At 34.6% G+C, this 12082-nt stretch overlaps 1 protein-coding gene across 8 annotated transcripts in view; it reads left to right on the forward strand.

Annotated features, from left to right (window-relative positions):
- LOC106463271 (adrenodoxin-like protein, mitochondrial) overlaps window positions 1–11717 on the forward strand; it is a 20846-nt gene extending 9129 nt beyond the window's left edge. For all 8 annotated transcript variants that reach the window (XR_002611451.1, XM_013923286.2, XM_022390714.1 and 5 more), the window contains 3 exons: window positions 5713–5765; window positions 7364–7519; window positions 11509–11717. Coding sequence is in view for 7 of the 8 variants with exons in the window: in XM_013923286.2 (XP_013778740.1) it covers window positions 5713–5765; window positions 7364–7467 (157 nt within the window). In the remaining variant the exon portion in view is untranslated. The remainder of the gene's footprint in view (window positions 1–5712; window positions 5766–7363; window positions 7520–11508) is intronic.
- Window positions 11718–12082: the final 365 nt, after the last annotated feature.

Genomic DNA, 12082 nt, shown 5'->3' on the forward strand with positions numbered 1-12082 from the left:
AAAAAAATATGAAATTTCGAGCAGACTAAAGACACACCCTACCTCCTTGAAATATTGGTTCAAAAGAAAGAAATGGCATCCAAGCCTGTTAAAATGGCTGAGAAAATAGAAAGAGTTGGGTGGGGTGCCACTGTGTTTGATTTATTACATGAGCAATATCTTAGCAAATAGAAAAAATAAGACTTTCTTATTTTATATCCTAGCTTGTCAATATCAGTAATTTGAGTTTCTAATTCGTACAAAACTATAGACTTAGTATTTTGACTTCACAAACATTTAATTTGAACCAGTACTGCATTCAACATACCATTTGACACACAAAAATAGATGTTTATCTGTTGTTTTTAATATTTACTTTTAAATTAAGAAATTGAGTAATCTATAGTACTAAAATTTAAATTCTAATCTACAGTTTGATACCAAACTTATTGACATAAATTCATGAAATAGCAGTTAAATAAAATTTTGAATGTGATTCAACAAATGAGATAACATGGCCTTTCACCTGTGATCTATCTCAAAAGGGTAAAGAACAATTATGCATCCAACCAACTCACAGTTTTGAGTTTCATTATATAAAATTTATGCACAAGCTGCTCAAAATCATACACATTATTATCATACTTGGGAATGAGGCATTCGTGGTAATTATTTTCAATATGATACCTGACCTCTTTTCACATAATAGCTTTCCTCGATTTGTGCTACCCTATGCATACACAATTTTTACTCATCACTAGCCTTGAGACTCCACCTAATGTGATGTATTTACACGTAGTGCATTGTAGCACACAAATGAGCATGCTACAACCCTTCATCGATAGGAGTGTATCATACTTTCCTAGTGCAGCTGACTCCTTCTGTTCTGTAGAGCACAATCATCACTTCTCGATTTGGCACTTGCGTGTAATGTTTTGTATTTTTTCTCTTTTGAACTTTTCAGGTGTAGCCATTTTTCAGTGGAAGTATCTACAAAGACATTGTTTCACAAGTATCAGTAACTTTCATTTTGTCTGGTGTGAAACAACATGTCTTTGTTAATGCTAGCCTACCAACTATATTGGTTTTGTCTTTGTCTGTTGGGAGAGGTGATGTCTTTTGTGCAGCAGATGGTGGTGTCTTTCATGCAGCCTAAGCCTTCTTATGTCCGTGACATACCTCCATCTGTGTTTCTCTTTTTTTTCCACCTACCTTTGCCTCATCTATTATTGTCTTGATTCTACATCAGCCATTTTTTGGTTTCTCAGGTATGTTTTTTACATATTCAATTATTTTACCACTACTTTGGGGCTTACATGCCTTGCCCTCCTTCCTTTGTTAACTCATATGACTAGGCATGACTTTGTGCTGTATTGCTTTTCTTTGACTCCTAAACTCTGAAGTCTTTTCTTCAGACTTAGGGGTCAGATCCTCTGTCTTTTTTAGGCTTAGGTTTTCCTTCCTTCATCTTACACACACACTACTCTTTTCCATTATCTTTAACCTGCTTTCTGTGGTAATCCACCATTCCCCAATGGGGTTTTTATGAGATATTCATTCACTTATCTTTTTTACAGTGGCCTGTTTATCTTTCTCAGCATTTTCATTTTTTATTTGGTTGAACTTTTGCTAGAGTTGGTTAGGGCATGATGCCCTTATTACTCACTTGGTTTTGCCTCCTTTATATCTATTATGACTTCTTCTGGCTCTTTTCATCTGCCTGTATGATTTTACTAGTATACTTGTTTCTTTGGTGTTGTATATAGGGCCGCATGCCAATGATTTTACCTTATCCTCATTGGTTTAATGTCTCTCTTGTGCTCAATCTTTGAACTCTCTCTGTGTTCTGTCCTCCTGCTTCCTCTTCTCTCTCTGTCACCACTTACCATTCCTTTTCCCATTTGTCCTTCCACTGCTAGTAGACTTCAGAACTGACAGTCTTGGCTCAGGGTCAGTAGGGCTTATTTTGTTTGGTTTATGGGCTTTTGCCCTCTATTTGCAGCCAGTTGTCGAGAACTGGGATTTCTATCGGAGACCTTTGCTTTTTCCTCTCCTTCTCCAATGTTTTCTGCTTCCATTACTTTACATCCTCCAAAGGATTTTATTTCTTGCCAACATTGGTCTGTGACATTGTTGATCCTATTGGCTACAATTGCTGTTGGATGGGGGTTCTCATCATTTTCCAGGTTTTTCTTCCCATATTTTTGTGGTTCCCAGGTGTAGAGTCTATTACATTTTTCATGTCTCAGTTGGTTTCTCATCGTCCCTTATTTTCCCATGGGGATTTTATTACCCTATGGTGGTTTTTCGCCACAGGTCTTGGAATGACCGAGGTGGACATCTCAGATGCTTTTTTTCTTGTTTTGGCTCTGTACTAACAAGCTTTCTACAGTCATTCACTTCTCTTCCTTCAGGAGGTGTTATGTGTGGGTTGGTTGGTTCAGTTTGGAGGAGTCACATCTCACACTTTTGTTTTTCATTCATTTGGGTTTTTTCATTCATATTTCTGCAGGCCCTGTCTTTCTATTCTTCTTTTGAGGGACATGGAACAATTGGTTTCCCATGCCATATCCTCTCCTTCTCTCACTGTGTGGAAGGTTGTTTCTCTTTCGGGGATTTGGGCTTCCATGGAATTCTTTATCCCCTTGAGTCATGCTCATGTGCAACATTTAGAATGGACTACATGTTCTCTGGATTATTGCTTGGAATCCCTTTCCCTCAACCATTCTCCTTCCTTACTCAAAGACTTCACATGGTGACTTGATAAAACTACTCCCATAGTAGGTATTACACTTCTGAGAACTTTTGACTGTACATCAAATTTTTGATTCTTTTTTTTTTTTTTAGGATGGTTCATAGACATCTCATGATGATACATACAGCTAATTCTGCCATTGTCTCCTATATCAATCATCAGGGGAACGAACACTTTGTCATGCTCTCCCTGTTCCCACACTACCAACCCCTTTTTCTGGGCCCATTCTATACAAGTACTTCTAATAGCTTGTTCTATTCCAGGTGTCCTGAATCTTTTCATGGATTGTCTCTCGAGGTCTGCCAAGATACTAGTTGTGGATTGGTCCCTCATTCCTCTGGTGTTCATGTGACTACGCTCTCATCTGGACACAATTGCTCTAAATGATTTTACCACTCTTTTCATCACCCTACCTCCCATTTTCTGGTTTTCTGCTTTTGCTGGGGATGTATTCCAGCTGGACTGGTCCAACTTTTTTTCTACATGCCTACCCTCCTAATCGTCTTCTCCTTCGTGTTTTCTCTCATTCTGGACATTCCATGTTTCATCCTCCTGATGACTCCAAGCTGGCAAGCTTGGCCATGGTTTCTTCTATTGCATCTTCTCCTGCCCTCTCCTCCTCTACCTCTGTCACTTTCTTCCTTCAACTTCACTCCCCCTCTCCCATCCAGCAGAGTCATCACTTTGACTTCATGTGTCTTTCTTTTAGTGGAGTCCTTGCCACTTACCAGTTTCTAGGATGGTGGATCTTGGGGTTTCCTCCTGAATGTGATCACTTCCACTCAATCGAGAGTAGGGTGGTAGTTTTGTGTTGGCGTGGATGGTGAGTACTCTTCTCCAACTGCAGACAGGGTGAAAAATACTTAATACTTGATACCGCATGATTTTGGATTGGATGAATCTACCACATGCAGTTCATCCCTCTTGCTGGCTTTCCCCTATATTACCACTGCCTTGAGATTGGTTCCCAGGTGCTCTGGTGTTGGAACGGCGTAGAACCAGCTAACACGAGTCCTCACACATATGGCTGGTAGGGACCCAAGCAAAAAATTCCCAATGCTTCTTGGTTTTGGACTAGATTTGATCCATCTACATTTGCATTCCCCCTTCCTATCCCAGGTGACCTGGTGTTTGCTGTGTACTGGGTCTGCACACACATGTACCCCACCTGGGTTGTTTGAATGGAAGTTGTTTTTCAGTTTGCTTCCTCCTACTGCAGACCGGAAGACACATACCCGATGTTGCCCAGTTTTGAACTGGTGTTGACCCACTGATTACAGTGTGATAAGTCCTAGCCACTCTACACCATCTGGCACATCCATTTACTGATTGAACTTGCATGTTTTCTGCCTGAATTGGTGACACATATCCTTACAGTGGGTGAATAGTATACCCTGGTACAGATGTGTTGTAGTTTCCCACAAGTGTGACCCTATATATTAGGGTATCACACTCCATGGGCTCTTTTTGGAAAATTATTCTGAAGAGTGCTCATCCAGGTAACTTTTGCACTGGTCCCTCCACCGTTTCATTGTGGGATTCTAGCTATTATGTAAGCAGAGGTAAAGTATTGTATTAGAAGTTAACACTTTCCAACACTGAAAATGTTTTTCTGATAGATACTTACCTCACACTTCCCATCCATACTCCCCATTTTTGATGCATCTATTTTTTTGTCTAATCTCAAAGTGATGATTGTGCTCTACAGTTTAGAGGAAACCAGCTGCACTAGGAAGGTGTGTCACACTCCTATTGGTGGAGGGTTATCACATGCTCATTTGCATGCTACAATGCAGCTATACCACTTGATGTTAGGTGGGAGCTTCAAGGTTAGTGTTGAGAAAAAATTGTGCATATAGAGGGCAGCACAAATCGAGGAAAACTATTATGTCAGAGGAGGTAAGTATCTATCAGAAATACATTTTCAGAGTTGTAAAAAATTAACTTTATTTTGACATTACATATTCATATTTCCTTGCTTCGAGTTCAAACCTGAGAGTGCTCTACCGATACAGATAAAGGGTTAATCCCTTAGTTCTTGCTAGTAAGTGACTTTTTAACAACACAAACTATTACACATTTATGTAATAGCTCAATAAAAGTTGTAATAAACATATAGTGTATATTGACAACACATTGTTTGATTTATCAATACAGTCTGATTTGAGCATGGGTGTTACTTTTAGTTTGTAAACAGTGTTAGCCTGCTGAAGGAAAACTACTGGATTAATGTCATTAATTTTATCATGCAATAAAGTGTCCATTTAAATAGTGATATGTAATTTGGCAATTGGTAATTTTTTAGGATTTCCTATTATTTTATTTTTGAATATTTGGCTAACTTCTCAATTGTATACTGGATAGTAGATACGAAAAGTGCAATTGAGATGTTGTACAAAATATTCATGAATGAAAAAAATCATCACAGTTGCCAGATCTCTCTCTATTTCTTACCAACTACTTAATTTTATATTGGTAAAATGTATTTATTTATTTTATACTGATGGAGTTGAGGCTATGATTGTAGACATAAAACTAAAACTGTAACTGTATTTTAGTTGAAAATACATAAACATGTTTGTTTCTTTTGGTTTTACCACAAATAGTTGAGGCTGTAACTGTATTTGTGGTAAAACCAAAAGAAACAAACGTGTTTATGTATTTGCAACTAAAATAGTTGAGACTGTAACTGTACTTGTGGTAAAACTAAAAGAAACAAATGTGTTTGTATATTTTAAACTTAAAAGAGAGCTAAGGCTGTGACTGTATCTATTTTAAAACCATGAAGAGTACTGTAACATGTATAGAACAGTAATTACAAGCACAGTGAGTGGTTTTTGTTTAGATGAAATATATCATTGGTAATGAAATTTTGATGCAGAGTTTTTAAGTTCAAATGTTGAAAAGAAATTGAAGTTGAAAAAAGTAATACCAAAGAGTGTGATACAGTTTTCACTCGACTGTTATATTTCTTTTAGTGAAGAAGACCTTCTTGATATGGCACCATTTCTAAAAGAAAACTCAAGATTAGGTGAGAATTTTATATATATGTGTGTATTGAAGCAAAAGGGCTTAATAATTAAATATGAACCTCGTCATTAATTTTTTTCACATAAATTTGGAACATTGATTTTCATTTGTTTATTTTTCACTTTCTTAGATAGCTTACAAAATGTTTAGAGCTTATAATTTATGTTGATCAGGAAATTTCAAACTCATAACTATATTTTTAATTTTTCATCATGAAAAACTGTTCATAACATTTCTACAGTATGTTCTGTGCATTATTAAATCTGGATATATTTATAACTTCTGTACAGTGTTTCCACTTGCAGTAGTAGCCATGGACGTATTCAGAACGTCTCTATACTGTTACCACTTATAGTTCTTGATGTGTTAAGAATATTTTTCTGCAGTGTTTCCACTTATAGTAATAGCCATGGATGTGTTCAGAACATCTCTCTCTACTGTGTTTCCACTTATAGTCATGGATGTGTTCAGAACATCTCTCTACTGTGTTTCCACTTATAGTCATGGATGTGTTCAGAACATCTCTCTACTGTGTTTCCACTTATAGTCATGGATGTGTTCAGAACATCTCTCTCTACTGTGTTTCCACTTATAGTAATAGCCATGGATGTGTTCAGAACATCGCTCTCTACTGTGTTTCCACTTATAGTAATGAATGCATTCAGAACATCTCTCTACAGTGTTTCCTCTTATAGTAATGAATGTGTTCAGAACATCTCTCTCTCTACAGTGTTTCCTCTCACAGTAATAGCCATGGATGTGTTTAGAACATCTCTCTCTACTGTATTTCCACTTATAGTCATGGATGTGTTCAGAACATCTCTCTCTCTACTGTATTTCCACTTATAGTCATGGATGTGTTCAGAACAATTCTCTTCAATGTTTCCACTTTTAGTAATAGCCATGGATATTCTAGGAATCTCATCAAGAATATTTCCTTTTTTGGCCATTTCCAATAACAAAAGCAGTAAGAGGATTCTCTTAGTCAAAATGGTATAACCTGCATCTCAGGAAGCCAATGCATATCTCTCATATCAAACACATTAATTTGAACAAGTCTAATTATGATATTTTTCTTCGAGACTGTATGTGTTAAAGTTATAGCAGTTTAATTAATTCTTTAGTATTTGAAAGTTAACTTCAGTTTTTCCTTTTTATTTACTTTAATTCTTTTTTTTTATTTGGCTTATACATCATTATAACTATTAAGATAAAACTCACATTTTTAACTTTGATTCAGATTTCTGTGATTTGTCCATTGATAAAAAAGTTAGAAACATTGATTTTGTGAAAATTTCATCATTAAACATGATTCTTACTACATCTGTTTCATTTTTTTAATTTCATTAATAAGCGTAAATAATTCATCCTTAAAAGAAGGAAATTGATTGATATATATTTAAGACTCAAGCATTATATATTTTTACAGATAATATATATATATATATATACAATATTGATTGATTAGCTCAGTATAAGATAATAAAAGTAAGATATGTATAGGCAAGATTGAGTGAAGATTACCAGGGGAATTATAAAATGTGGAGAGGGCTCTGTGTTTCGTTGGTAAGACGAAATGTTGTTTTTTCATCTTTCCAGGTTGTCAAATAATACTTACCAAAGAGTTAGATGGAATAGAACTAAGGCTTCCAACTGCTACTAGAAACTTCTACGTAGATGGTCATGTTCCTCAGCCTCACTAATCTGTTGTGGAAGTGAAAATCATGAGAAATTTTGAGCCCACCAGTAAAGACTGTAAGTGTAGAGTTTAGAAAACATTTTATAAAGAAGGAAAGATGATGAGTAAAACTGTGTTATTATCTTATTTTATTCACTTAACAACGCTACTTTTGTTCATTAAATGTTTTATATCTGTTTTTCAAAGACATTCTTAGCTCTCAGGATTCTCTAATCAAGTGTATTTACATATATAATTTTTTTTTACTGTTCATATAAATACTGTATTCATTTAAATAGAATATTGTCACACTGAACATTACATGTATGATAACATTCTTTTCCAAATCATTTCTTTTTCGTTTTAAATCCTTGTATTGAATGCAAAACAGTTTCTAAGTGAATTTGTAAAAAGTTGTGATAGCAGTTTTTTTAGTTAGTTCTACAACATGATCCTATAAAAACAAACTCATATTAATCTCTAGTGAATTAGACAGTCACTTATAGTCATACTGTACAGTATTGGTAAATTTATAAGATCTTTTAGGTTTCATGATATCATAAATATGTTTAAAAAGTATTCAAAACTGTATTTACATTTTGTTTGTCATTAAGTCAGAAATTAAGCTTTCATAAAGTTCCTTTGTTCTGTTCAATTTTCATATACTAGCGTGTTTCCTGTTGTTTTGCCGTCACTGCTCCTTGTCTGTGTTCAGTGTTATTTATTTTACTTGCATTCAACTGCATACGTCTTCATTGTTTTTCAACTTCCAACTAGGTAATATGATATAATTACCAAGAGACTGACACAGTTACTGATATTCAGACTTTCTGTAATGATGGAGAACTGTGCATGAACAAAATATGTTGCAAGTTTCTTGAGATACAGACAGATTGGTGAATTCCTACCTGTAATTATGCTTAAATGAGAAAAACTGGGCCTGGTGGTTAGTATGCTCAACTTGCAATCTGCAGGTCACAAGTTCAACTCCTCATCACACTGAACGTGCTCACCCTTTTAGCTATGGAGGCATTATAATGTGACAGTCAATCCCATTAATTGTCACTAAAGAGTAGTCCAAGAGTTGGCCTTGAATGGTGTTGACTAGCTGCCTTCCCTCTAGTCTTTCACTGCTAAACTAGGGATGCCTAGCACAGATAGCCCTCGTGTAGCTTTGCAGGAAACTCCAAAACCAAACCAAGAAAAACTATAAGCATGGAATTTGTAAAATTACTTGGAAAACTACCTGGAAAAACTGATGTGTGTCTTCAAGTTTTTACTTGACCAGTTCTAATTCCTTATATAGCATAAACTTCTTATTTGTAAGTAATGTCACAATTTTCTTTGATTATATCATTCTTAGAGAATTTACTGATCATTATTTACTTTAAAAAAAACATTTAAGATAATTCTGCTAAAGTAACAACCCAGAAGACATATTTTATCAAAATGGGAATTTTTTTTTTTTTGATACAAAATGTACTTATCTCAGCATGTTTGTCATTGTAGAATATATTCCAATTTTAAAATCACCAGAAACTAAGATTTTTTAATTTTAAAAATTCATATCTTTAAAACAAGTTACAAAAGGTTCTTCGGTGCCACTTCAAAGACGAAAGCAATTAATACTAGCAATGTCTTACAGCTAATAATACATTTGATCTTCTTCGTCAAGTCGAGATAGATACTTGGCTTACATAACTGTTTAATGATGATAAAAGGAACAAAAACAACTAACTAATTGTTACGGCTAATAATTGTTTTAGTAAAGTTCTGTACATAACAAAAAATACTATACTTTATTAATTATACTAAAAAATATATATATACTGATGTATTTGCATTTTACATCAGTTTGAACTTTATGTTCAGTAATTGAATATCAACTTGACTGTAAAATAAAAATTTGGTTGATATTTTGCGAAGCTTAAAAAAACATGTCGTCTTTGCTTTATAGTGGCTAAAATCTCAGCTCTGTAAAGCACAGTTAATACATTACTAAATTGTGTAATTGTTATTTTTTTATTAAACATTATATGACTTGTTCAAAAACTAAAATAGTTTCACCAAATTATAAAATCTAGATAGGTTTGAGTAACAAACATTTAAAATTAGGTGTAGAAACATGACATACTGCAATGAAGAGAAACCAAGAGATGAACATTTATCATTAAAAATGTATTTTAAATGGTAATGAAAGAAGAAAACATGGGTATAACTAACTTGTACATCTCACGTTTTCCTGTCTTTTCTTAAGATGATTAATAGGATTGTCTATCTTAGTATTGGATAAAACTTTTCAATCTTTTATTTGCAGTATGATTTTGTGTATCCTATAATTAGATACATATTATGCAAAATTTAAAAATACGGGTTTTGATAGCTTTACATGAACTCTACCTATTCAGTGTGAAAGAAAATATTATGACTTACTAGCTGGTGGCCAGTGTTTCCTGTTCCATTTGTCTTTGTGATTATTCTGTGTTGGTCAATGGCCTTGAAAGAGTTATGATATTGTATTAGTTTTTTTGCTCTTCTGGCATATCCTGGTGATTTGGGTACTTTACTCACACACTTTTGGGTTTGCTTCTCACTGCTGAACATACTCACCCCTTTCAACCATGGGGTCATTATAAAGTGATGTTCAATCCTACTATTTGATTAGAGTAGCCCAAGAGTTAGCAGTGGGTGATGTTGATTAGCTACCTTCTGATGCAGTCTTACCTCTACTCACACAATGCTATCTCAGTCTTCTTTCTGCCCTCTAAGCATTGCTAGAGACATGTTTGGGCTCAGCACACCAGTTTATATACCCCATCAATTTCATGTCATTTTTGCACATGTGATTACCCTCTACCAATAGTATTGTGCCACTTATATGGGTGCAGCTAGCTTCCTCAGCTATTCCCACTCAGTCGTCACTTTCTTGATTGGCATTACATGATTTAGACATATGTTTCTAATAATTTTTTTCAACAGTTTTATTTTTCTGTATTTCAATTCAATTGTTTCGATGATTTGAATTTGTTTCTTTCTTCCTGAATTCTAAGTAAACTTAGTATTAATTCGAGGTTCATTGTATTGGAAATGGAAATTCCCATTACAGTCCACAATGCAAATGCTATGACTTCTCAGGACTTGGGTTTGACTTTATCTGCAGAGGAAGTAAAGCCTTAATTCTTAAGGAGCTAGAGTCAAATGTTCAATTGGCGATTTCTTACTTTTTCAATGTGAACATGTTTTTGAGGAAGAATACCATTATGGTGAAGAAAATTTGGACTCTTTTTTTTCTGGAACCCTCTTATTTTGGTCAGTCACAATCTACACCTATTCAGGAGATTTCACCTCTCACCCTTTTTTTTGCAACTTGTTAATCAGGTGTGTGATATTGTACATGTTTCCCCTCTCTCCTATGATGACCCCCAAAAAAACCTTTTTGGGTGACATTCCACCTTCTGAACTTTATAATTTTCCCCCTTCACCCAACATACAAGTTCATGCTCAAAGATTTTCTGACCAGCTTTAATCGGGTGTCAGTATGCCCTGTCCCCCTCATTTGTTGGACTAATATGCTTTGGTGTACCATAGTGTTCGGATCCATATTTGGATTCTCAGCAGTTGGATCCTCTACTCGTCCTTTTACTGTAAAACGTCAGAATCTGGTACAAAACATATAAGTAATAGTAACTTGAAATCTTGGGTAAATAAGGCTAATTTCTTAACACAGTAGTTGAAAGAAACTTTAGCCATTCAATCAGTGGCATCGTGCCCATAGGACATGGGTGTGCTTGAGTCCCTCCAAATGTGTTTTGCACACTGTTTTAATAATCCCAAATCCATGTATAAACATTTTATTAAATATGTTACAGTGGAAACTTAATAATATGAAAAGTATTATTGTTTGTATGATTGTTATTATTAACCCACCACCGATAACAAATGTACTTTCTTTGCTTTCTGACCACTACACCCCAAAAAATTTAGTGCTAGAATTTTAATACTTTATTTTCAGTGTCATTTAAAACATAGACAAGATAAATCTTTAGTTTTGTCTTGTTGGTTTCAGGATCTGTAGTGATGTACTGAAGGACCTAAACAGCTTACACAGAGATGCAGAATATGGCCACTTTGGATAGGAGGTGTTAGCATCATACTTTTGCTCGTGATAAATCCTAAATCCCAGTTTCCTGGAATTTCATGGGGTTTCTTATCTGGATAAAACCATATAAAACTATGATTAAAGTATAAGCACAAGAAATAAAAGAAATAACTTAATGTTTTTGCCTTCTAAGCTCAGTTATGTTCCATCTCATATAAGTCATAAAAGATACGATTATCTTATTAATAAAATTTTGAGACGTTTTCGTATTCTTTTCTCTTAAATTTTTTTTTTTTTTTATTTTACAAAAAAGTGATCCAACTCTATTTAGATTAGACTCTTAATAATTTGATCTAAGTCGTAAAGGCTTCAAAGTAAATGTTTAGTGTAACACTACTTTTGATAATCTAGATCACACTGTGATCTACAGCAGTGGTTCTCAAACGTTTTTGTTCATGGATCGCAGATAGAGAACTGCTGATCTCGGTAGTCCACTGCAAAATCCCATTTCAAAATCAAACCAGTTTATTAATGTAACTAA

This window comes from Limulus polyphemus, unplaced genomic scaffold (assembly GCF_000517525.1).
Source record: "Limulus polyphemus unplaced genomic scaffold, Limulus_polyphemus-2.1.2 Scaffold1363, whole genome shotgun sequence".
Classification (NCBI taxonomy): Eukaryota; Metazoa; Arthropoda; class Merostomata; order Xiphosura; family Limulidae; genus Limulus; species Limulus polyphemus.